Source organism: Balaenoptera physalus (assembly GCF_965194825.1).
Source record: "Balaenoptera physalus genome assembly, chromosome: 16".
Lineage (NCBI taxonomy): Eukaryota > Metazoa > Chordata > Mammalia > Artiodactyla > Balaenopteridae > Balaenoptera > Balaenoptera physalus.
In genome coordinates, this window is record NC_138898.1 from 92,349,773 (window position 1) to 92,376,048 (window position 26,276).

Sequence of the window (26,276 nt, forward strand, 5' to 3'; positions counted from 1 at the left end):
TAAAAACATTTTCATTATTCCAAAAAGAAATACCATACACTTTAGCCATCACTCCCCATTCTTCACATCACCCCAACCCTAGACAGCCACTGTTCCCTCCAGGGTAGTGTTGAATAGAAGTGAAGAGAGCAGATATTCCTGTCTAGTTCCCCGTCTTAGCGGGGAAGCATTCAGCCTTTCTCCATTAAGTATGATGTCAGCTGTAGGTATTTCACAGATGCCCTTTATCAAGTTGGGGAAGTTCCCCTCTATTCCTAGTTTTCTGAGAAGTTTTATCAGGGTGTTACATTTCGTCCAATGCTTTTTCTGCATCTATTGAGACGATCGTATGTGTTTTCTTTCTTAATCTGCAATTACGGTGAATTACACTGATTGGTTTTCGCATCTTAAGGCAGCCTTGCGTCCTTGGTATGAACCCCGGCTGATTACAGTCTTTGTACTTCTTACATATTGTTGGATGTGCAAGTTTTTATGGACATATTTTCATTTCTCTTGGGTAAATACAGAGGAGTAGAATTGCGGGGTTATAGGAGAGATACATGTTTAGTTATGTAAGCAACTGCAAACCGTTTTCCAAGGTGGGTTGAACCACTTTATACTCCTGCCGGCAGTGTCTGAGAACCCCGTGCTCTGCACGCCCGTCCACACCGGGTGGTGCCAGTCTTGTAAATTTTGCCCTTTCTAGTGAACGTGTGACAGTGTCTTATCACCATAGCTTTTTAAAAAGGCACCAGCTTCCTGCTCTTCAAGTGACAACTTTCTTTTGCCCCTGCCCCCAACACTTGATTTCGCCGGGTCTTGTCTTCTTACTGTTATATGAAAGGCTTAGGGTCTCCATTCCTTAATTTTAAACTTCTGTGAGCCCTCTTTGGAAGGAGGCCACCCAGGTTGTGTCTGTGGGCACGCACGTGTGCACACCTCATACACACAGTGGGCGGGCAGGCGGGGGTCAGACAGCCTTAAATTCACACAGTGGGTCCCTGTGCCGGTCGCATGACACTGGGCAAGTCTGTAGCCTCTCCTTGAACTTCGGTATCTGTGATCAGAGATGGGCGGTGTGGGCAGTGGCCTTGAGGCATCAGTTCTAATCACCTGCTTCCTTGGGCTGCTCTCTGTGTCACACCTATTTTTCCCTCTAGAGCAGAGCTTGGCAGACGTTTTCTTAAAGGGCCAGATAGTGACTGTTTTAGGCTTTGTGGGCCACACGTTCTCTGTGTGACAACCACTCAGCTCTGTCCCTGCGCCACAGAAGCAACCATGAGCAGAATGTAAATGATGGGCATGGCTGAGCGCCCATGGTTTGTAAAACTTTACGAGACCAGGCCCGAGGGCCGCCGTTTGCCAATCCCTGCTAAAGTGTCCTGTAAACAGGGCTTCCGGGACAGGGGACAGACAGCCTCCTGCTGGAGCCTGTGTGCGAGGATGGGGCGCGTGGGCACCGGCCCTGGCCCCGCGGCGGGGCAGGAGCTTCTGGTGGCCCTTGTTCAGCCAATCTCAGAATTTCCACTTCAGTAGACAAAGGCTGTGAGGGGGGCCAGAGCCAAGGTCCACGCTCAGAGCGGAACCCACCAGCGTCACCGAGCGGTGCACAGGGGGTCTCCCCTGCACCGGGGCCCTCCCGGGGGCTCGTTTCACCCATCACCCTAGCAAGTGGCTGCCATCGTCCCGCCACACAGAGGAGGAAGGCGAAGCCCGGAGCGGTGCCGCCTGCCCCAGGCCCCGGGACTGCCGTCCCTGGGGAGGACGGAGCGCGGTGGGGGAGGCCGGGACTGCCCCCCGGGACCTCACTTCAGCCTTTCTCCACGACCCCTGGGATGCCGCCGCTCCCTGCAGCGCGTTCTTCCCCGGAGGCCGCGGTGCCTGCCCAGCGCCCTCACCCCGCCGCACACACCTGTTGGCGCGGATCCCGGGCGCTGGGACTTCGGGCCTCAGGACGCCACAGGGGACGGGCAGACAGACTCCCTGCTGAACACACAGCCCCACGTCTCTGGGACCTGACTTGTCCTCGCAGCAGTCCCCTCGGCGGTGTCCGTCCCCCCCTCTCCGGGCCTCTGTCCTCCGGGCAGTGACTCAGGGGCCCGGCTCTTTCCCCCGCCCCGGCCCCCGAGTCCCCCGCCAGCCCAGGATGGGCCCGGAGCACAGCGGGCGGGGGGTGGGGGGGGCTGTTGCCCGGGCCTGGGGGCATGTGGGTCCCCCTGCTCACGCTTCACTGGCCGGACTCGGGTCCCGCGGCCACGCCGAGCTGCAGGCGAGGCCGGGAAGTGTGGGCGCCGTGACCCCGCGGAGGGGCAGGCGCTGGTGAGCCGGCAGGTGCTGGGGGCCGGGCCAGGGTGGGCCGAGCTGGAGCAGCCTCTGGAACCCCAGGACGAGCGGTGCGGCTGGACCGGCCGGGCTGTGGTGGCCGCCGGGCAGGGAACCTCTGTGCCCAGAACCGTGCTGTCAGCGGCCTCGGGACGCACAGCCCGCAATGGCGGAGGGGGGGGACCCGGTGTTTAGCAGGCGGGTGTGACAGGGCCACGGGGCTCAGCCGGGAGTCCTCCGGGGTCCCAGTGAGCGGCCGGGTGCCAGGAGCTCGGGCAGGGGTACCACAGCCCCTCCCCCTGCCCCGGTGCAATTTTCTAGCTGTCCTGTCCCTGTCCCCATGGCAAGTGGGTTCCTGCACCGCGGGACATGCAGCGGCCACCCCGCTCGGGCCCCGGGTGCCTGTCTTCTCCGTTCACTTGCTCTCGGACCTGCTAGCTTTCCGTCCGGATCTCCTCACGTCCGCAGAGAGGGCACCGCTGCTGGACCCGGCGGGGGGTGGGGGAACGCGGCTGCACTTGGTGGGCCGCGGGGCAGGCTGGGCTGGGGCCTGGCAGGGGGTGCTGCCCTGGGTCCTGTTTGCAGCAGCCAAGCGGTTTCTTGAAAGTGACGCACGTGGGGCAGCACGTCCTGAGGATAAAGGGCTGATGTAGCACGTCGGTTCCTGCAGATGCATGTTTTCCACCACCCCACGAGCTGGTGAAAACTGGTCACGAGTGGGGGTCTTCTGTCCAAGAGCCCTTGGGCTGGAGGTCTTCTGGGGCTCCCTGGCCCCCAGTGTTTCCTTCCGCCCCCTCCCCGGAGGCTCACAGCTGGGGCATGCGGCCTCCTCCCTACCCAAGCCCCCTGTGCCCTCCCCCCAGGTCCCCACACACCCGTGCACCCCAGTACATCGGGGGCCCGGCTTGTGGCCGCTGCCAAGCCCTTGCCACCAGAGTACCTCCCCGGGTCACGTTCAGGGCAGCGGGGTGGTGGCCTCGCCCTGGCGTCCCCCCAGCGGTCACCCTGGGGCAGCGGGAGGGAGCGCGCAGGCCCCCCACCCCTGCACGTTCCGGGGGCCGAGACAGCCCGTGGTGAACAGGGACCTAAGTGCCAGGACGGGCCGACGCCGAGGAGCGAGGGGGTGTCGCGAGGGGTGCGTGGGGCCCGGCCGTGATCGGGGAGGCCCGGGGGGGACGTGTGAGCTGGGGCGGGGGCGCCGGGGTGGAGGAGAGGTCCCCAAGGCTCCACCCAGAGAGTTGACGTGATGAGCGTCTGTGTGCCCAGCGGGCAGAGGCTTGGCCGGGGGGACGCAGGGCAGCAGGGCGCGAGGCTGGGAGTCAGGAGGACGGAGGGCCCCCCCCCGCTCACAGCCCTTCTGAGCTGGGGTGCGGCCCGAGGCCCCCGGGTCTCTGGGCTGCCCCCACCCGTGCTGGCCCCGGTTTGGGGCCACCAATGTCAGCCAGCCCCACGCAGGGGGGAGGCAGGGCAGGGGCCCCCGGAGGCCTCGGAGCGCTGCCTCTGCGTCCCTGGGCGGGGCAGCCCTCCCCCACCGCCCAGCCGCGGCCGAGCCCCCGACCCCGTGAGCGGCCAGCATCCCTCATTAGGAGGCCGGCTCGCCCGTGCCCGCAGCCCCCATGGCGAGTCTGCCGGGAGGCCGGGGCAGGGGCCCTCGGGATGACACGGCCTTTCTGCTCCCGAAGCTTCTCTGTTCCACGCGCCACCTAGACTGTGTGTCGCGGGCCGGAGACCTACCTCCCTGGCTTCCAGTTTCCTCCGCGAGACCCCAGAGCGGTCACACCCCGCGCGGCCTCCGGACTGGATGGCTGTGAGCTGGGCCGTGAGCGCCAGAACCGGGCTTTCCCTTCCCCCGAGCTCGCCTGCCCATCCCACCAGCCGCCTGTGCCCCTGTGTCTGCGAGCTGACCCTTCACTCCCCAGACAGGCAGGGAGGTGTGTCTGGGGCCCAGGGTCCCGGGCTGGAGGGGTCTTGACCCAGGAACCAGAGGTGCCTGCCACCCCTATGGACCCCCACACACACACCCCACACACACACGTACACACACGCACGCTGCATGGGCCCGTGGCGGGTGTTTGGTCTCCGAGCAGGGCTCTGACCCTCTGGCACCAGGGTGGGTTCTTGGGGGTCCCTGAAGGGAGGTGCAGGGCTGTGTCCTCAGTAGGGTGGGGGGCCTGGGCCGGCCCCCCCGTGGGTACAGCCACCTCCCAGCCTTGTGTGTCTTTTTTTTTTTTTTAATTTATTTTTGGCTGAGTCCCGTCTTAGTTGCAGCACACGGGCTCTTCGTTGTGGTGCGCCGGCTTCTCTAGTTGCGGCACGCAGGTTTTCTCTTCTCTAGTTGCGGCGCACAGGCTCCGGGGCGCATGGGCTCTGTAGCTGCGGCACGCGGGCTTAGTTGCCCTGCGGCACGTGCGATCTTAGTTTCCTGACCAGGGATCGAACCCGCGTCCCCTGCGTCGTAAGGCAGATTCTGTACCGCTGGACCACAGGGACGTCGCCCAGCCTTGTCTTATCACAGAGGAAGGTGTCCTCCTGACCTGGGGGTGGGGGGGCCATCCACGTGCTGATCCCAGTGACCCCGGGTGTGTGGGCGCCGGGCCCCTCGGGTGGCAGTGACCGCAGGGGGGCTCAGTGCTGTGCTCTCACACGGGCGTGGGGGGTGTTGGCTAGTTTAGGGGCTGGGTGCAGACCAGCCCCCCAGGGGCTCCCAGGGAAGCCTGCTCAAGCTGGTGGCCCTCGGCTGGGAGCCACTGGGCATCTTGATTTAGACCAGTCCGATCCAGAAGCTTCCCTGAGACACGGGAAGCCTTTACTGGACGACCCGTCCTCTCCAGAGAAGCCTCCTCTGTAGGACTCCTTTCCGCGGCCCAGCCCTTCACGCAGTTACCACGTGGACACACCGATGGCCGATGAACTGGGGACTCGGGCGCCAGCGCCCACTTACCCTCCGCCCGACTTAACAAGCATCACGTTCCTCAGTGTCCGCGGTGCCGCCGTTTTGTGTGAAAAATGTCAGACCTCTCGCAGTGTGGACACAGGTGGGCCTCCACGGCCCCTCCCTAGCCACATGCTGCTTTTTCCGTTGCCTCAGCTGCAGGACGTGACACGTGTTGGCGTGTCCTGGTCACGCCTGCCGGACGGGCGCTGATCACAGGTTATCAGCACGTCGCCCCAGTGTCTCCCGCGCTACTATGTCCACTCAGGGTCCCCTCGGTCCCCGGGAGCAGCTAGGATGATGGGGTGGGGCTGCTTCTCTGTGCGGGGGGCAGGGACCCCCACTCTGGGCCCCCAGAGCCTGTGAACCTGGTCTCCTGGCCGGCCTCCCATTGCACAGACGAGACCAAGGCCAGAAAGGGAGGGGGCCTTCCAGCCCTGTGGGCCCTGGTCCAGTGTTCTGTCCCCTCTGGGGGACCCTCGGGGTCAGCGCCCCCTGAACGTCTGGCCTTGTCTTCCAGATCCTGACTGGGCCTCATACACCCTAGGGGTGTTCATCTGTCTGAGCTGCTCTGGAATTCACCGGAACATCCCTCAGGTCAGCAAGGTGAAGTCCGTCCGCCTGGACGCCTGGGAGGATGCCCAAGTGGAGGTAAGGCCAGGCAGGGGTGCCAGGTGGGGATGGGAGGACACAGGCCTGTCCCGTTGCCCCTGGGTGACCTCGGCTCCACCCTCTGGGTCATGACACCTCGGAGGTCGCTCCATCCCTGGTGCCCCAAGGGGACCTGGGCTGTCAGGGATCCCAGGCTGCGGGGAGACCATCCACAAGTGTTGGGAGGCCAAGGGGCCAGCAGCTGGACCTCGGCCCTCCTGTGCCACTGCCCCCACCCTGTGCGTCCAGTCCCAGGACTGACTCTCCCTGCCTCCCTCTTGCGGCAGCTGCAGAGTGAATGAATGAGCGAGCGACTGCAGGAGACTATTGATTCCCCTCCATGGGCAGTTCCTGCAGCTTTGGTCCCATTTCCCCACACCGGGGACATTCTGGTGCTCAGGGAACACAGCATGGAGCAGCTGTGCAATGGGACGGGCCCTCTTGTTAGGGTTTTATTGCTAACCTTATGGAGAGTCGCAGAAGGTAACAAAAGTCAAGCCCTTCACTGAACCATCCATCCACCCACCCACCCACTCATCCATCCACCCATCCATCCATCCATCCACCCATCCATCCATCCATCCACCCAGCCATCCACCCAGCCACCCACCCATCCACCCACCCACCCATCCACCCACCCACCCATCCACCCACCCACCCATCCATCCATCCATCCATCCATCCATCCATCCATCCATCCATCCATCCATCCGCCTGACCCGTGTTTATTGCACAATTGCTATGGGGGCCTGGCGAGTGGCTGGCCCCTGGAGAAGGCCCTAGAGAGGGGGATATGCAGGTTGCCGGTGGGCAGGGGGTGGTGACTTGGGCCAGGGTGGCAGGCAGGGCCCCACAGCCTGAGTGAAGGTGAGAACAGGGCACAGCCTGGGGCAGCGAGTTCCAGACAGAGGGCCGTGGCTGTGGAGGCTGCCCAGGTGGGGCCTGAGCCCGGACGGAGGCTGCGGGGAGATGGGTGGGAGCCGAGGGCAGCCCCCACTCGCTGCTCAGATTTGGCTCCAGGGTCAAGGGTTCAGGGGGCGTGGTGACCACGCCCACCGGTGAGGGGAGGAGTTCCCTGGCTGGCGGCTGCCTCTGGGCTGGGGGACCCAAGGCCGGGCGCCCCCCGTGCACCCCCCCCCCGCTTCCGGGAGGAGCAGTTCGCTGCTGTCCACGCAGCCTCCCCGGAGCTTGCTAGAAATGCAGAGTCCCGGGCCTACCCAGGCCCTCCTGCCAAGTCAGCCTGCAGGTGACAGAGCTGCCCTGTGCGCGTGGAACGTTCACACGTGTGGCCGGAGGCGCCCTCACCCCAGCAGTCAGACAGTGGGGGCGGAGGCTCCTCGACGCCCCGCGGGGTGTGATGCCTCGTGAGGAGGGAGGGAGAGGGTCCCGGACACGGGCGCCACCAGCAAAGCTCTGGTTTCCACCTGCGAACGCTCGTGAGCAGGTCCGAAGGGAGGCCGGGCTGGCGCCAGTGGTGCAGGTGTGGGGCGGGGGCGCTGGGAGCTGAGAGGGGCCTTCATCCCCTTTCTGTCGTCTGCCCCTCTACTCCGTCATTAAAACAGAGGTGACCTCGAGGGGCTGGAAGGGCTTGGCCTGCAGGGTGCTGGGCCCCCGGGTCGGTGTGGAAGGGGGCCTGCCGGGCCTCCGGGCTCCGCTCCTCCCCTCACTCTGCCCTTGAGTCCCTGGGCTGGTGGTCGGCCGGGGGTCCTGAGCCTGCGTGAGCCAGGCCCGCTCCCGGGAGGGCGGCCGTGATGCGGGGAGCTCGGCCCTGGCTGTGGGCCAGGCGCGTGGGACCCTCGTCCGTGCCTCTTCCTTTTGTTTCTTTTCGTGTTTTTTCTCCCTGAACTTCGTATTTTTCTATAGCATCTTCTTCAAAGAAGCGTATTGCAATGTAATTCACAAGGCACACAACTCACTCTCTCAAGCACAGCTCAGCGGTTTACGGCCCCGTCACTGACTTGAGCAATCGTCACCACAGTCAATTTTAGAATGTTTTCATCACTTCAGAAAGAGCCCCGAGCCCTCAGCTCCCCCACCTCCCCCCGCCTAAGCCACCACGCGAGCGCTTCCCCCCCGTATAAAGGCCCAGTGACGCCCACTGTGTGGACGGACCACGGTCCCGGGTGGCGGACGCTGGGGTGTCTCCCCGCGTCCACGTGCACAGGCTCCGGGGGGCACGGGTGCCCCCGCGTCCCCGCCTGGAGGGCCCCAGTTTACCCAGCAGGCTTCTGCGTGCACGCAAGGGCGCAGGGGTCTTCCCACCGTGACCAGCGGGCCAGCGACGGCCTCACAGAAGCATCGCCTCCTGCAGGGGCAGCGACGGGGCTCACGTTCCTCGAAGGGGAAGTTCAGAGGCTCCGTGACTGTAGTTTGAGGGATTTTGCCAGCCTCCCCTCTTGGCCACGCCTGTGCCCACGCGTGTGAGAGTGCTTGCCGCGTTCCTGCCGACCCCTGTCTCCCAGGGCCCGTCTGTGCCGACAGAGAGGTGAACCCTTGCTCCCAGGAGGGTCTTTTCTCGTCTTGAGTGAGGTGCGGCGTCTTGTGAGACGTTTCAGAGCCATCTGTGAGCTTCCGGGCCCTGGGCCGCCGCGGGCTGCTTCCGTTTTCTCGTGGTTTACCTAGGAGGCCTGCAGCCCTCAGAGACGGCAGGTGAAGACGTTCTTCTCAAGGGCGTCTTTTGACTCTGCTCATGGTGGTTTCTGCAGTGGAAACGTTTTTACTTTGAAGTAATCCCATTTCTCAACCTTGCCTTTTGTGGTTTTAGGGTTTACAGCACACTTAGATAGGCCTGCCCTACCCTCAGATTATTTTTACTCAGAACAGCTTGATTTCTGTCATTCACACACCATACACATCACCCTTTTAAAGTGTACAGTTCAGTAGTTTTCATGAATTCTCAGGGCTGTGCCACCATTGCCACGATCTAATTTCAGAATATTTTCACATCCCCAGAGAGGCCTGTACCCACTAGCCGCCACTCCCCAGCACTCCCCACCCCAGCTCCTGCTGAGAGGAGGACCCCTGCTTTCTGTCTTGACGGATCTGCCTGATCTGGACGCTTCGTGTCCGTGGAATCACACCACGTGTGGCTCCTGTGTCCTCTTTCACTGAGCACCGTGTTTGCAAGATTCGTCTGTGTCATCGCGGTGTCAGCACTTCATTTCTTTTTATGGCCGAGGTCATTTCCATCGCATGGATGGACCACGTCTTGTTTATCCGTTCCCCAGCTGATGGACACCTGGGTTGTCCCGTTTCTCCGGCTCTTGTGAACAATGCGGCTCAGAATATTTCTGTGCTTTCAGTTCTCTGAGAAGAGGTGGCACTGCCGGGCCTTAGGGTGGCTCTGTGTCTAACGTTTGAGGATCTGCCAGGCTTTTCCCAGCACGGCTGCCCATTCCCACCAGCGATCCACGCGGATTCCAGTTTCTCCGCGTCTTCTCCAGCGCTCACTGCCGTCTGTCTGACTTCAGCCGTCCTGCTGGGTGCACGGTGGGGTCTTGTGCTTTTGGCCCCCATTTCCCTGACGATGAGTAACGCTGAGCATCCTGTCATGTGCTTCTTGGCCATTTGTGTGTCTTCTTTTTTTTTTTTTTTTTTAATTAATTAATTTATTTATTTTTGGCTGCGTTCGGTCTTCGTTGCTGCACGCGGGCTTTCTCTAGCTGCGGCAAGCGGGGGCTACTCTTCATTGCTGTGCGCAGGCTTCTCGTCGTGGTGGCTTCTCTTGTTGTGGAGCACGGGCTCTAGGTGCGCGTGCTTCAGTAGTTGTGGCGCGTGGGCTTCAGTAGTTGTGGCACGCGGGCTCTGTAGTTGTGGCTCACGGGCTCTAGAGCGCAGGCTCAGTAGTTGTGGCTCACGGGCCTAGTTGCTCCGCGGCATGTGGGATCTTCCCAGACCAGGGCTTGAACCCGTGTCCCCTGCATTGGCAGGCGGACTCTTAACCACTGCGCCACCAGGGAAGTCCCTTTTTGTGTATCTTCTTTGGAGAAATGTCCATTCAAATCCTCTGCCCGTTTTAAAAATGGGTTGTCTGTTTATTATTGAGTTAGGTGATTTTATTGTTGAGTTCTTTATGTATTCTGGACACAAATCCCTTATCAGATTTAGTATTTGCAAGTAGTTCTTCTCATCCTGTTGGTTATATTTTAACTTTACTTTTAAAATAATATTTTTAAAATGCAAAAAGTGCAGTTTATATTTTAAGGAGCTATGTAATTTTTTCAATTACTGAGGTGAAATTCATGTAATATAAAATTCATTTTAAAGTGAACAATCCAAGTGGTACATGTATATAATGGAATACTACTCGGCCATAAAAAAGAATGAAATAATGCCATTTACAGCTACATGGATGAACCTAGAGATTAGCCTACCAAACGAAGTAAGTCATAAGGAGAAAGACAAATACCTTATGATACCACTTATATGTGGAATCTAAAATATGACACAAGTGAACTTATCTATGAGACAGAAACAGACTCACAGACATAGAGGACAGACTCGTGGTTGCTGGAGGGAAGGGGAGCTGGGGGAGGGAAGTACTGGGAGTTTGGGATTAGCAGATGCAAACTATTATGTATAAATGGATAAACAACAAAGTTCCACTGTATAGCACACAGAACTATATTCAATATCCTGTGATAAACCTAATGGAAAAGAATATGAAAAGAATATATAATATGTGTAACTGAATCACTTTGCTCTACAGCAGAAATTAACACAACGTTGTAAATCAACTATACTTCAATAAAATAATTTTTAATAAATTTTATTTTTGGCTGCATTGGGTCTTCGTTGATGCACGCAGACTTTCTCTAGTTGTGGCCAGCGGGGGCTACTCTTCCTTGTGGTGTGTGGGCTTCTCATTGCGGTGGCTCCTCTTGTTGCAGAGCATGGGCTCCAGGCGCATGGGCTTTAGTAGTTGTTGCTCGCGGGCTCAGTAGCTGTGGCGCACAGGCTTAGTTGCTCCGTGGCATGTGGGATCTTCCCAGACCAGGGCTCGAACCCGTGTCTCCTGTGTTGGCAGGCGGATTCATAACCACCACGCCACGAGGGAAGTCCTCAATAAAATAAATGTTTAAAAAATGAAGTGAATAATCCAGAGGCAGGAACATACAATGGGGGAGAGTCTCTTCTATAAATGGTGTTGGGAAAACTGGACAGCCACATGCAAAAGAATGAAACTGGACCACTTTGTTACACTATATACGAAAAATAAACTCAAAATGGATAAAGACCTAAGTGTAAGACCTGAAACCGTCGATTAGAGACCTAAATATAAGGCCTGAAACCATCAAACTTCTAGAAGAGGACACAGGCAGTATGCTCTTCGACAGCCGTCTTAGCAATATCGTCTTGGATCCGTCTCCTCAGGCAAGGGAAGCAAGAGCAAAAATAAACAAATGGGACTACAGCAAACTAAAAAGCTTTTGCACAGCAAAGGAAACTGTCAACAAAATGAAAAGGCCACCTACCGAATGGGAGAAGATATTTGCAAACGATTTATGCAATAAGGGTTATTACACAAAATATACAAAGAACTCATACAACTCAGTATCAAAAAAAGAAACTGTCCAATTAAAAATGGGCAGAGGACCTGAACAGACATTTTTCCAAAGAAGACATACATATGGCCAATAGGCACGTGAAAAGGTGCTCACTGTCGCTAATTATTAGAGAAATGCAAATGAAAACCACAATGAGGTACCACCTCACGCCAGTCAGAATGGCCATCATTAAAAAGTCTACAAGTAATAAATGCTGGATAAATGCTGGACTTCCCTGGTTGCACAGTGGTTAAGAATCCGCCTGCCAATGCAGGGGACACGGGTTCAAGCCCTGGTCCGGAAAGATCCCACATGACGCAGAGCAGCTAAGCCCGTGTGCCGCAACTGCTGAGCCTGCGCTCTAGAGCCCGCGAGCCACAACTACTGAGCTTGTGCTCTAGAGCCTGTGCTCCGCGGCAGGAGAGGCCACCACAGTGAGAAGCCCGCGCACCGCAACTAAGGGTAGCCCCCCTCGCCGCGACTGGAGGAAGCCCACGCGCAGCAGCGAAGACCCAACGCAGCCAAAGACGGATCGATAAATAAGTAAATAAGGAAAGTAAATTCATTAAAAAATAATAATAGTAATAAATGGTGGAGAGTATGTAAAGAAAAGGGAACCCTCCTACACTGGTGGTGGGAATGTAAGTTGGTGCAGCCACTACAGAGAACAGTATGGAGGTTCCTCCAAAAATTAAAAATAGAACTACCATATGATCCTGCAATCCCACTCCTGGGTGTTTACTAGAATATTTTTAATCAAAAAGATATACACACCTCCATGTTCACTGCAGCGTGATTTACAATAACCGAGATATGGAAGCAACCTACAGATGAATGGATAAGGAAGATGTGGTGTATATATACAGTGGAATATTACTCAACCATAAAAAAGAGTGACATTTTACAATCTGCGACAACATGGATGGACCTAGAGGGTAGTATTATGCTAAGCGAAATCTGTCAGACACAGAAAGACAACTACTGTATGATCTCCCTTATATGTGGCATCTGGAAAACAAAATGAACAAATATTAAAAAACAGAAACAGACTCATAGGTACAGAGAACAAACAGCTGTTGCCAGAGGGAAGGGGGGCGGGGGACAGAAGAAGTAGGTGCAGGATATTCAGAGGCGTGAACGTCAGTCGTATGAAAAATAAGTCACGGGATGTAACGTGCAGCACAGGGGATACAGTCAACAATGTTGTAACAACTTTGTCATCTCGTAATGTGTATAAATGTCGAACCACTATGCCGTACACCTGAAACCAATACTGTATGTCAACTACACTGCAGTAAAAAAATAAATCAAGCACATTCACAATCTTGTTCAACCATCACCTCCGTCTAGTTCCAGAACATTTCCCTCATCTCAGGGGAGACCCGTCCCCCTTAGTGGCCACTCCCCTCCCCCTAAGACCCCCAGTCGGCTTTCTGTCTCTGGATTTGCCTGTTCTGGATGTTTCATACAAAAGCAGTCCTATGCTGTGTGGCATTTTGTGTCCATTTCTCATGAGCCTCGTGTTTTTAAGGTTCATAAATCTTTTCACTTTCCTGATGGTGTCCTTGGAAACACAACAGTTTTTAATTTTGATGAAGTTCCATTGATTTTTTTTTTCTTTTGTTACTTGTGCTTTTGGTGTCACCTCTAAGAAACCACTCCTAACCCAAAGTTATGAAGATTTCCTTCCTATTTTCCTAAAATTATTTTTTAAATCATCCCGTGATTTTCATCTACTTTTGGCCACGCTGCGCGGCATGTGGGATCTTAGTTCCCTGACCAGGGGTCGAACTCGTGCCCCCTGCAGTGGAAGCGTGGAGGCTTAACCACTGGACCACCAGGAAATACCCTTCATCTACTATTTCTGTTGTTTAACTTTGGAAACTCAGTCTTTAATCCAGTTGGAGTTTACTTTGCTGAAAAGCATACCCCCTTTGCTCCAGTAGTTTCCAGTTTCTTATTGGTCATCAACTAATGGGCACTTCCCCCATCGATCTGAGATGTTACCACTATTGTACACCAACTTGTCCTACTAAACCTGTTTAATGTTGGATATTAGATCCTATTGGATCTGTTTCTGGACCTTTTAGGCTTTCTGGTCAGTACTGTTTGACTCATAGTAGCATTATAACAGGTTTGAATATCTCGTAGGAAGCATCTTCATTTTCAGAATTTTCTAGGATGCTTTTGCTTGTTAATTTTAAAATGAACTTTAGAATCTTTGCTAGCTCTTGAAAATTCTATTCCTGGTTTTCTTTTTTTGAGAATTGCTAAAAATAGATGAACATAAGGAGACAGCATGCTTTCTGTCTCCCTAACCAAGAACTTGGTATGTCTTTGGAGTTTCTTTTGCTCCCCAGGAGCACATGACAGTTTCTTCGTCGAGACTGAATGCTCCTCATTAGAGCTAGTTCTTAGGTACTTCGTCCACCTGCTCTCATCGGCGGGCCTTTCCTCCTATTGGACCTCTGAGCACATTGGTGTTTTGTATAGAAAAGCCATCGCTTTTAGGATTCAAGTTGGTACCAGCCTTTTGCTGAAGCATCTTATTGTTTGTGATATTTTCCCCATTGACCCTCCACATCCACGGCCTGATGGTCCTCAAATGCGATGACTTAGAGGGAAGGGTTCCCTCCCTGCCCTTGAGGCCCCTGTGGTCAGGGCCCCTCCCCGCACCGGCCAGGCCAGGGCATCTCCTCCAGCACGCCCGGCTCGCTCCACCTCAGGGCCTTTGCACGTGCTGTTTCTGTGCCCGGGACGCCCTGCCTGGCGGCTGCTCCAGAGGCTCCCCGCCCCCCCCGCCCCCCCAGCCTGTTCACAGCTCGCAGTCGCACGCCTGGTCTCTGCAGCCTGGCTGCCCTGCAGGAACGTGGGCCGCTTCTGCGCCTCTCAGGCAGAGCGGACAGGCCAGGCCTCGTGTGAGGCCCAAGGAGGGCCCCTTTCTGGAGGCACCTGGCCCCAGCCAGCTGCGGGGAAGGGCAGTCCCCTGCCCCCGCTCGCTCCCTTCCAGGCGGCCAGCCTCCAGGGCCCGGGGGTCAGCCGGCCTTGGCCTCTGGGGCCCTGACCCCCCCTCTCTCTTGCAGTTCATGACCTCCCGCGGAAACCATGTCGCCAGAGCCACATTCGAGTCCAAAGTGCCCCCCTTCTACTACCGGCCCTCGGCCTCCGACTGCCAGTGAGTAACAAAGGGCTTTTGTCAGGGTCGCTGGTAAACAGCCCGCACGCTCTGGAGATGGCTCCGGACGACCCGCTGGCGGGCGGGAGGGGCCGGTGTGGGGGAAGGTGGGCGCCGGCCTTGCGTCCTGGGGGCCCCGTCCAGGCTGTCCTCTGCTTGGTTTTGGTGCTTGGTGTGCTGGGCGTGGACCTGGGGAGGTGGGGGGCCCGCCCCCGTGTGACCCCGGCCCCCGCACGGACCTCCCTGTGCCTCAGTGTCCCCGTCTGCACCCCACCTGGGTTCCCGCCCCCGTGGTCCCTGAGCGGCTCCCCCTCCGGGCTGGACGGCCGTTCCCCATGCCCCCCCCGCCCCAACATCCCCTGGCTGTTCCTTCCACCCGAGGCCCTTGCTTGACCCCCCAGGACCCCAGCCCCCAGGCTGGCTCCATTTGGCCGCCGCTCATTCCTGAGGACCCCTCCCCCTCCTCTGGCCACTCAGAGCCGGGGGGTTGCAGAGGCCTTTCCTCCTTGGGTCCCATGGGCTCAAGGGAGGGTGGGCTCCTCAAATCTCTTTTCCTGGTGGCTAGCACAGGGCGGCACACTGTGGGGTTCCAGAAGGTTCTGGAAGTCAGGGGAGGTGCTTGGGGTGGAGCTGGGACCCCAGCCCCGTGGGGTTGGCTGCCCGTGTCAGGCTCAGCACCAGCAGGGAACCTGCCCACCAGGGGTCTCCGGATCCTTCCTGGGGGGATCCTGGGGACCCTCCCCCGTCTCACGAGCTGGCCCCCCAAGCACCCCTCATACCTTCTCCACCCATATCAGACCCACCCATCCATCCCTGGCAACCCTCCCAGTGCCCTCAAGGGTCACCCAGGCCCCCGACGGCCCCCTCCTCAGCTGGCCGGTGTCACAGCTGCTCAGCTGCGGCTCGGAGGTGAAGGGCCCCTCTTGTGATGAGGGCCCCTCCCGGAGCTTCCTTTTCTGGGAAAGGAGGGTAGGGACGCAGCCCAGCCTCCTCCCAGGCCGGGGACGCGCCCACGGCTGCGCGGTCCCTGGGCGCCCTGCATCCGGCCCCGGCCCCCCGGGCGGCACCTCCCTCCTGTTTGCTCAACGCCGTGGCCTCCTGACTCACTTGGTGAACCCCACACCCTGGGGACCCCGCCCGGCGGCACCTGGACCCGGGCTGCACGCAGGGCTGTGTGTTTCTAGTTCTGTGTGAACGAGGGGTGGGAGACCGGGCCGCAGTGGGGAGGCTGGGAGGCGCGTCCGGTTCGGACACTTCACAGGCAGGGAGACCGCGGCTGGCCTCACCTCGGCACGCCGCGCCCACCCCTTCACCCCTTCACCCCTTCACCCCTTCACGGGCAGGCCGGCCCCCCAGGCCCCGGCGCATGCTGGGCTCTGGGCTCCCGGGGAACTCGCGCCCCGCCGCACCCGGCTCCATCTCGGTATGAATCAGCAAGGTGGCAGCGGATTCTGAGACCCGATTTTAATCACCCGGCCACAGGCTCCTCTGTGGTCTGGGCCATTTGCATGCACACCCTGCATCCCCACCGCTCTGAGCGTGTGGCGAGGGGACAGACTGGCCACAGCCTGTCTCCCGCCCAGGGCTCGGCCAGCCCCTCTGCAGCCTGGTCCCTGCGAAGCCCCCTTGCAGGGCTGGGTGGTCAGGGCCTCTCGGGTGACCAGGCGTCCCCACTGGGAGGGTGCTCAGAACCCCAGTGGGCCCCACCTTCCAGAAACCTCCACTGAGTGAAGGTTCACGGGACCCGAGCCCGCCCCATTCCCCAGACTCAGGTGCTCAGGTCTGCCCGAGACCAGCCTTGGAGGGTGCAGATGCCGGTAGGGCTGGGGGCTGGGGTCTGGGGAGAGGCCCCTCGCCGGGCTGCTGTCAACAGGGAAACCTAACCGGGGAGCCATGAGACCAGGAGGCTGGGGGGGCTGACAGCCGAGCTCACTGTGGAGAGCCGTGCAGCGGTGGAGGGGGCGTGAATGCCCGTGTGCACTGTGGAGAGCTGTGAAGCGGGGTGTGAATGCCCGTGTACACTGTGGAGAGCTGTGTAGCGGTGGAGGGGGCGTGAATGCCCGTGTGCACTGTGGAGAGCTGTGAAGCGGGGTGTGAATGCCCGTGTACACTGTGGAGAGCCGTGCAGCGGTGGAGGGGGTGTGAATGCCCGTGTGCACTGTGGAGAGCTGTGAAGCGGGGTGTGAATGCCCGTGTACACTGTGGAGAGCTTGCAGCGGGGTGTGAATGCCCGTGTACACTGTGGAGAGCTGTGCAGCGGTGGAGGGGGCGTGAATGCCCGTGTACACTGTGGAGAGCTTGCAGCGGTGTGTGAATGCCCGTGTACACTGTGGAGAGCTGTGAAGTGGTGGAGGGGGCGTGAATGCCCACGTACACTGTGGAGAGCCGTGCAGCGGTGGAGGGGGCGTGAATGCCCGTGTACACTGTGGAGAGCTTGCAGCGGGGTGTGAATGCCCGTGTACACTGTGGAGAGCTGTGCAGCGGTGGAGGGGGCGTGAATGCCCACGTACACTGTGGAGAGCCGTGCAGCGGTGGAGGGGGTGTGAATGCCCGTGTACACTGTGGAGAGCCGTGCAGCGGTGGAGGGGGTGTGAATGCCCGTGTACACTGTGGAGAGCTTGCAGCGGTGTGTGAATGCCCGTGTACACTGTGGAGAGCTGTGAAGTGGTGGAGGGGGCGTGAATGCCCACGTACACTGTGGAGAGCCGTGCAGCGGTGGAGGGGGTGTGAATGCCCGTGTGCACTGTGGAGAGCTGTGAAGCGGGGTGTGAATGCCCGTGTACACTGTGGAGAGCTTGCAGCGGGGTGTGAATGCCCATGTACACTGTGGAGAGCCGTGCAGCGGTGGAGGGGGTGTGAATACCCACGTACACTGTGGAGAGCTCTGCAGCGGGGTGTGAATGCCCGTGTACACTGTGGAGAGCTGTGCAGCGGTGGAGGGGGTGTGAATGCCCGCGTGCACTGGAATGTACACCTCCTCAGCTATGCACACTTAGCACAGGGGCTGCAACAGCCTCCCGGCAGGCTAAGACCCAGTGGCCTCAGTTTCCTCGGCCGTGAAGTTGGAAGGATGCCGCCTGCCCCCCCGGGGCATCACGAGGGTGCGATGAGGTGGTGAGTCAGGTGGCTGGGGTCTGGCCCAGGGTGGGTTCCGGACACAGTGGTCCCCCAGCCCCTGCTGTCTGGAGCTTGGAGCCCACCCCGCCAGCTGGGGTAACGTGAGAAGCAGAGGGCCTGGCCGCGTGACTCAGAGAGCGGCCGGGGCCCAGATTCCCTTCTGGTGCCACCGGTGCCCTGAGTTTCAACCCCAGCATTGTGGGGGGCGGTCAGGCCGGCCCCCTCAGTTTGGCCTCTGCTGGAAGCCGGGCCTCCTGCCTGCTGTGTGGCTGGGGCAGCTGGGAGCCAGCCCCGCTCAAGGCAGCCGTGGGCCTGTGGGTGCCCCTCCCTTGGCGGGTCCCAGGCGAGGCCCCCGAAGAGGGGCCACAGGCCGGCGGCGTGAGCAGGAGAAATTGTGTCTCCCCGTCCTGGGGCTGCGTGGGGTGGTCCTCCCGGGGCCGGCGTCCCGTGTCCTCACGTGGTCGTCCCTCTGCGGCCTGTGTCCAGACGTCCCTTTTCATGAGGGCCCCGGTGAGACGGGGTTAGGGCTCCTGCACCAGGATGACCTCGTCCCGGCTCACTGGTCTGCAGCCGTCTTGTCTCCAGACAAGGGTAGGCCTGAGGTCGTGCAGGTTGGGACTCCAGCATACATACTTGGCGGGATGGGGACACCGTTTGACCCGTGACAGCCTCGGAAATCACGCAGATGAGATGGGGGGGCTGGGTTCGCAGGGGGGCTGGAGGTGAGAGCTGCCCCAGCGCGAGCACGGGTCTTCGCCACCGTCTCCCCGAGGCCGTCTGTGCAGAAGGGGAGGCCGTGGCCGAGGGGGTCGCCTCCCCAGGGGCACAGCCCAGCCCCTGGCCTTCGAGCAGGTTAGTGACGTGGGGCTGACCGCCCGGGGGCAGCGTCCTGTGAGGGCAGGCGGGTGAGTGGGAAGCAGCCCCTCCTGCTGGCCTCGCCGTCCGCCAGCCCGTGCGGCGGTGTGGCCGCCCCCGCCTGGTGCCCAGGGGCCCGGTGGGAGACGGGCCCCGTGAGTCCACGCGGGGAGGAAGTGGTCAGCTGTGCCCTAGCTGCCCCCTGCCCCCCAGCTGCAGCCACCTCTGCAGTGACATCAGTTTAAATCTACCTGTATCTGAAACAGAAGTTTGGGCTGTGGCGGCATCTGGGGACGGGGGCCTTTGCACATTAGCCGTGAGATCTGGGAGATGAGGAGGCCAGGGGCCGCCAGGGCCACAGGTGGGCACAGCGGGCTGAGGGGGGCCAAGGTGAGGTCAGGCCACCGGGGTCACGAGGCCATGTCGGCACCGGAGGGACAGGGGAGCTGGCGCCGAAGACGTTGGGCCGAGGGCAGGGCTGCCGAGTGCCCACCTGGCTGCTCGTGGGGGACCCCACGGGAGGGGGCGGCCTGGGAGACGGGAGCGGCCGGGGGCTGCGGGGCGTCAGGCCGCCCCCGTGGGCAAGCCCCCTCCTCACTGCCTTGTCTTCCCTGCCTGCTGCCCTCCCGCAACCTGCGACCACTGCTGCCCTGGGAGCCGCTCTCGGGGGAGCACGGGGCGGGCCCCCGGGGGGCAGGTGCTGGCCTGGCCTTTTCTTTCTCTGGACCCGAGCGTGGGCCCAGCCTCCCAGACGGAGGGGGAGGAGGGTGGGGTGACTGAGCTGCCACGTGGATGAGCCCCAGACACTCTGAGCACATGACACGTCCCCCTCCCGGGGGCACAGGAGACGTCCCGACAGGAAGCGGACTCACGGTTGGGGCCGGGAGGCGGGGGCACTGCTAACTGGGATGGGGTTTCCATTTGGCGCGATGGACGGTTCTGGAACTAGATCCTGGCGGTGGCTGCAGAGCCTGTGAGTATACCAGGAATTGCTGAATCGAACCCTTAAGCAGGTGGATTTCATGGTACGTGAATTACATCTCAGTTTTTAAAAAGGGGACCATGAAGTGGTGAAACTATCTGATTAGCGAACAACGTTAAAACTCAAAGCTGGTGGCCCTTCAGCCCCGCCACCTGCGAGGCGGTGGGACCGAGTCCAGGGCCCACCCCTCCGCACGGCGGCTCCTGTGGGCCTGCGCTCAGGCCGGACTGTCCCCCAGCCCGTCCCCTCTCTCCCCAGACTCCTGCGGGAACAGTGGATCCGGGCCAAGTATGAACGGCAGGAGTTCACCCACCCCGAGCGTCAGGAGCCCTACTCTGCAGGTGAGGAAGCCGGCACCTGTCCGTCTGTCCTTCCGCTCTGTCTCTCTGTCCCCCCGCCCCCGCCCCCCGGAGCAGGACCCTTAGGAACCTGGGTGACCGCTTAAGTGGTCTGATCCGTGTCCCTCCGTTGGCCCCTGACACCAGCCGACTGACCTGGCACCAGGGGTCCCCACAGCTGCTCACAGCCCAGCCCTGAACCCCGACCGAGGGGTGGGGGGCTGCCCGGGGCCCTCCAGGCTGGTGCGGGCAGCACCTCTGCCCTGGGCGGGCCCGCAGGATGGGTGGGTCCTGGCAGGAGGGGTGTGGATGGGCCCGGGCCCGGTGGGCCCAGGGAGGGTGGGCCAGGCCCCGGGGGCTCTGTCAGCACACGGGCTGTGGGTGATCACATGCGGCGGCTCAGGTGTCTGTCGCGGGATCGGCCCCTTTATCCCCCGTTGGCCGGAGGGGCTCTGCGCGCAGCCCCTGCTCCTGCACAGCAGGCGGCTCCGGGTCCCCTCTCCTCCCGAGCCCCTGATGTGGCCCAGGGCTGGGACGTGGCCTCGATTCAATTACGGCCCACCCCAGAGAGCCACTTCCTCCTCTCCTGATGCCCCCGACGTGGGAGGGAGAGGACGTGGGCGCCCGTGCCTGTTCCGCCCTGGGGCGCTTGTGCCCCATCCTGCCTGAAACCCGGCCTCCCTGCTCTGGGACCCCAGGAAGGCTCACCCCACAGCCTTTGTCTCCCGGGCATAGACGTCTCAGCGATTTATAACGCGTGGCGTGCGGCCTCGACTCAGAGGCAGGTGCAGGAGTTTGTGCCTGTCCCTGCGTCAGGGCCTGTGGGTGTGAGCGGCAGTAGTCCAACCCAGCTGGGCGTAAGGAGGACCGGGAGAGGAGTGGCTCTCACAGTTGCTCTGGCTTCAGGCACAGCTTGAACCAGGGGCTCAGTCAGCACTGTCAGGACTTGGCTCCTGTTTCCCCCTCTGGTTCTGCTTCTCGGGGTGGCACCGCCCCTGCCGGTGGTGGCTTTACTGCGGCAGGTCCAGACTTTTCACCTGGGTTGGAAACGCCTTTGGGTTCCATGAGAAAAGGGCAAGTGTGACTTTCACCCAAGCGTCAGGAGAAGTCTTAGCTTTGGTCCCGACTGGTCAGGGGTGGGCGTGTGACCTAGTCACGAAGGCCGGGAGATGTGTGCGCGCCGGCCCGCCTCTGGAGCCCCCCCGAGAAAGCGGGGCTGTGCATAGGGTGGCACGACGACAGACCTTCCCGTCGCAGGCTGCTGCCATTCCTCTCGTGAGACGTCTCCGACACCGCGGGAGTGCTTGGGGTGCCGGGCAAGTGGGTGGGATGGGGAGAGCCCGTGGGGCGTGCACACGTGGCGGGATGGAGCCGGCGGCTTCTCCGGCAGACCCTCGGGGCAGCGAAGAGCAAAGGCTGGGGCCCACCTGTGGGGGCGGGCCCTTGTCTCACCTGGACAGGTTGTGTTGGGGGCCGCAGAGGACCAGCCCGCACGGGCGCGAGCGGGGCGAGCTCAGCTGGGCCCAGGGACGCTGCGGGGGTGCTGCTGAGGGGGCACCGGGCGGGGTGACGGTGAGAACTTGGCAGGAGCAGGCGGTGCCGGTCCCCACCGCGGGGGCCCTGGCTTCCCACTGGGCAGCAGCTGATCCGCTGGAAGGGCCCTGTGCACGCGTGCCCCCATCTCTGATCGCCCGGCCCCTGCAGCTCTGCAGCCTCCCCCCGACTCACACGTCACCTCCGGCGTGGGGGGCCCCGGCCTCGGGCCTTGTCTCTGCTCCCCACACGAGGCGGCAGCTGCTCACGGCCTGGGTGCAGAGACCCTTAATGGGGCTCTGATTCCCATTTCTCTAAGCCCACCCACCCTGCCCAGGACGCTAACGCCCCTCCTCCCTCGAGCCCTGAAAATTCACGCCTGTGGCTCCCCGCCCGCCCCCCGCCCAGCAGAGCCCTGAGATTTACAGGCACAGAGTCCTGTGTGTGCGGGGCCCTGGGGACCGTCAGCTTGGTCCCCTGACTCCACGGAAGTGCTCACCAAGCCACCCGCGGGGCAGGGCCCCTCAAGGAGACGTGGGGAGTGCCCGGGGCACCTGGGGCACCAGCTGCTGGGGTCCCCCTGGGTTCCCAGAGGTGCCTGAGCCCTGGCTCTGTGTGCGGGTCCTGAACAGCCTCTGAATCTCATTCCCGACGGAGGCCCCCCTCGCCCACCTGTCTCCCCAGAGCCCGCCACCACCCCCCACCCCCCGGGCCTCCTCCTGGGAGAGGGCGGCGTTCAGGAGACCCGGGGCGCCGCTCCTCACAGCCGCTGCTGCCTGGCTGGCTGGGGCCCCTGGACCAGAGCCCCGCCCGGCACTCTGTCGGGATGGCGGACGACCAGGCCCCCGGCCCCCCCCACCCCCAGGCCTCCTCTCGCCCACCCGCCCCGGCCGCGTCCCTGGCGAGGCCCAGCCCCCCCAGGAGCGCCCTTCCCACGGCACAGGGGCCGACACGCCCACGGCCCCTGAGAATGGGGACGTGCCAGGGAGGGGGACCACGGGGCCGGGGCAGGGCCGCTCCGAGGTGTGACGTGGCCAAGGGAGGCCGGGCCGGGGCGCCCACCTGCCTGGGGTGGGCTCGGGGGCTGCTGGGGACCCTCCCGACACGACGCCTGCCGGGGCCTCAGGCGAGCCCGGTCCCCACCCGGTGCACTTAGGGCATCCGCGGAGGAAGTGTCACTGCCGGGGCCGAGCTGGACGGTTTGAGCAACACGGGAGCGGCGTCACAGGATCTGAGTCGGAGCAGAGGACGTCTTGACGGGTCCCTGTGATAACGAGGAACCCAACTGTGAGGGAAGGGAGGGGACACAAGTTCCCGCTAAGTGTCCGTGGGGGAAACGTCACCACAGCGAAACCGCTGTGGACAGACGTGACCCGGGTGGGGACGTGGGGGCGCGGCCCCTGGGTAGGACGGCGGCGGCCTCGGTGCTGCTGGGGCGCCAGCCTGGCTTTGCCGGTCCTGCTGTGGTGGTGGGTGTGGCGGCAGGTGCCAGCCTGGCCGAGGTCACAGGTGCGGCTGGCGCTCCCGGCTGACCTCGGCCAAGGCCACGGGAGCGGGGGGTACTCGCCCCGGGGTAGCAGGACCGCAGGCCCCTCGCCGGGGTGGCCCCGGGTAACAGCTGCTCCTGGCTCTGTCCCCGGACCGTCCCCGCCTGCAGCCAGAGCCTCAATGGCCGCCTTTCACGGGCGACAAGGGCCCCTGTTGTCCGGAGGGCCGGCCGCCCCCGTCACCGACACACTCAGCGCTTGCTGCGCGGCTCGGCCGGCCCTGCCTCGCGGGTTCGGCCCCCTTCGGAGAGCGTGGAGCCCTGGGGGCGGTGGGCCGGGGGCTCCCGGCGGGAGTGGCGGGGCCCCCGCACCCGTCCCAGTCTGTGTGGTGGGGACGCAGGGTCGCGGTGGGAGCGTGGAGTGACCTCAGGCGCGGGGCACACGGGGCCCGAGGCATCCCTGGCGGGGCTGGAACCACACATGAGGCAGGCGCTTCTGTCCCCCTCCTGGTGCCGCCCTGGCAACCCCTGTGTGTTAACACGGGCTCACACACACTTCCATGGTGCTTGTAGCCGCAAATCACACGCGTTCACACGCGTGTGCTCTTAGATGCACTCAGTCACATGCGGATCTCAGGTTCACACCTGTGTTCACACCCGTGTTCACACCCAGAAGCACCCGCCGCGTGTGCTGTTCCCAGAGCCTGTGATGTTCCTGGAACACCGGACGACGGGCTTTGAGTCCTAGCAGCACCGCGCTCGGCCCAGCCTGCGCCCACTGACCCTCCGCCTTCAACCTTTCCCCACCGGCCCCTTTGGCCGTTTCAGCCGGAGCAGCTGGGAACCTGAGTGGTGGAGGACCGGGGCCCCCAGGGCTCCCGTGCCGGCCTCTGGGGGAGCAGAACCCGGAAACCAGGTCCTGGCCCTTCTGGGGAGGCGGCTGGAGGAGGGGGTGTCCCTAGTGCCACCCGTGCCCAGGGGACACCCTCCACGGGGCACCCCCCGGAGAAGCCACCGGTGTGGGGGCCCATCTCCTAGCCAGGGAGGGCCACCCCGGGGCCTGGGCACAGGACGCCTGGCCCGGCCCCCGGCAAGCCCTGGGCCTCCCTGGAGCACGGCCATGTGGTCCCTGCTCCAGTTTTTTACGACGTTAACGTGTGATCTGCACACCTGATGAACAGCTCCACGAGCTGCCCGGGCCCCCCGCCCCACCCACCCGGGTCTGCTCTGTGCCCACGTGTGCGCCTTCGCTGGAAGGTCACGGATGGCTCCTTTCGGCGCCGCACGTCTGAGCCTCGCCCGGCTGCCCCGCGAGCCTGGCGCGCAGCCGTCTCAGCGCAGCGTCCACTGTGCGTGGGACCAGTTGGTCCCCAGCTGAGGGTCGTGTCCGGTCGGTGACGCTGACGAGTGAAGCTGCTGTGAACACGTGAGGGTGTGTCCACCACATTTGTGTTTTCACGTTTCTCTGGGTCACGTGGGAAGTGCATGATCAGCTTGAGAAGCTGCCCGCTGCCCCATCCTGCAGCCGCCCGGCTGCCCTACTGCTTGTCCGCTGGGGGACGGACGGTCAGTCTGTGGTTTGGTCACTGGTCCATCGCAGTGGGCATCTCGTCGCCGGCTCTGGTGTCCACGGCCTCTCCCGGGCTCATCCCAGGCCGTCCCACGCAGGGGTTTCAGAGAAGAGGCGGCTGAGCGGGGCCGGGAGTGGCCTGGCTCCTCCAGCTCCCCGCAGCGAGTACTGGGCCCAGCACACAGTAGGCGCTCAATAAGTGCTGAGTGAACGCTCTGGCTTCTGCCCCAGCACCGGCCAGTCCTTTGGGAGAAAATGGTCACTTCTAGCCAGCCGGGCCCCGGGTGTGGGCGGGGCAGGGGGCTGCCACTGGCAGGGGTCACGGGGAAGGCCGAGCAGCAGACCCCCCCAGCCCGCGGCTGTGTGCCGGGCGCTGCACCGCGACAGCCGGGAACGGGTTCGGGAACCTCCCAGGGCCTGGGCCTGCCTCAGGGTGGGTGGCGAGGGGCCCACGGCTTGGAGCCCGGGACATGGTGGGCAGGCGTCCGCACGGCAGAGCCTGGGCTGCCCACGTCCCACGTCACGGGGTTGGGGGGCCGCTGAGAGAGGACGGCTCGGGCGAGTTTGGACGTGGGCAGGTTGGGGGCCGCCACCTTCAGGCTGCAGCCAAATAGCCGCCCATCTGCTGGGGCAAAGGCAGGGACCTGGCCGGCACCACCCGAAAACGCTGCTGCCACATCGCAGACCCAGAAGTAGGCATCCTGGCGGCTCGCCGTCGGGCCTGGGAGCCAGGCAGACTCGGGCCAGCGTTTCCGTGTGTTCCGCTGGGCTGGCCCGGGACATGTTAGCAGAGCCGCCTCAGGGGTGACCAGTGGGAGCGCCATTCCGGCTGCGGCAGAGACGCCCCCGTTCCGGGCCCGGCATCCTGAGGCGCTGCTGCCCCCTGCTGGGCCCCGCAGGCAGGCGCGGGCCTCTGGGGGCTGGGAACCGCTGACCGGGCTGGCGGCTCCAGCCTTGCTGGCCACTGGCCTTGGACGGGACTCCACGCCAGCCTCAGTTTCGTCCTCTGCAGTGGGGATGACCACGGGATGTTCCTAGAGGCCCGTCTGGGGGACATGAGACGGCTGTGCAAGTGCTCGGCCTGCCATGTCTCAGGCGTGGTCAGGGCTGCTGGCGGGGAACGTCCTCGCAGAAAAGCTGCGCCTTGGGCACTTCTCTGTGTGGCTAATGCAGGGTCCAGAGGGGCCGGCCTTGAGCCGAAGGCAAGTGGACTTCCAGCCAAATGCTCACTGAGTCAGTCAACAAACATTCCAGGGAGGGCCCTGCTTGAGCTTGGGGACACGGTGGTGGCCCTGTTCCCTGGTGCACATAGAGGGGATGTGCCTACTGGGCTGTGTGCAGGGGACCCGGGGGACGTGTCTTTCACAGGCTTTGAGGAAGCCGGGGACCTCTGAGTCGCGGGGGGAAGGGAGCAGGCCTCATCTGGCACTGTCCCACCACAGACAGACAGGTGCCAGCTGCCCCGTCCCCGACGCCAGGCTGCCGCCTCTTTAGGACCACACATCTCGAGAGCAGAGAAACAGCTCCTAGTCTCCATGGTGCTGGGTGTGGGGCTGCCAGGACAGCCGACGGGCAGCAGCAGGCTGGAACTGGGGGCTGGGGGCCAGGACCCAGCGGTGGCGTCCAAAATACTAAAGCCACGCCGTCAGGCTCTGGGCTCTGGGCACCACCCCTACTGATGGCACCCCCGGCACGGACCAGCCTCAGACGGCGCCTGGCAGGGATCTCACTCAGCACACGTGGGCAGCGGGACCCTCTCCCCAGGGCAGGAGCAGAGGGGAAGCTGTAGG

The 26,276-nt window shown here is 62.0% G+C and overlaps 1 protein-coding gene across 3 annotated transcripts in view; it reads left to right on the forward strand.

The window, feature by feature from the left end:
• The window catches only part of ADAP1 (ArfGAP with dual PH domains 1), a 66,626-nt gene that overhangs the window by 24,597 nt on the left and 15,753 nt on the right, over positions 1-26,276 (forward strand). For all 3 annotated transcript variants that reach the window (XR_014254914.1, XM_082430646.1, XM_082430645.1), the window contains exons 2-4: positions 5,754-5,884; positions 14,514-14,605; positions 19,818-19,900. Coding sequence is in view for 2 of the 3 variants with exons in the window: in XM_082430646.1 (XP_082286772.1) it covers positions 5,754-5,884; positions 14,514-14,605; positions 19,818-19,900 (306 nt within the window). In the remaining variant the exon portion in view is untranslated. The remainder of the gene's footprint in view (positions 1-5,753; positions 5,885-14,513; positions 14,606-19,817; positions 19,901-26,276) is intronic.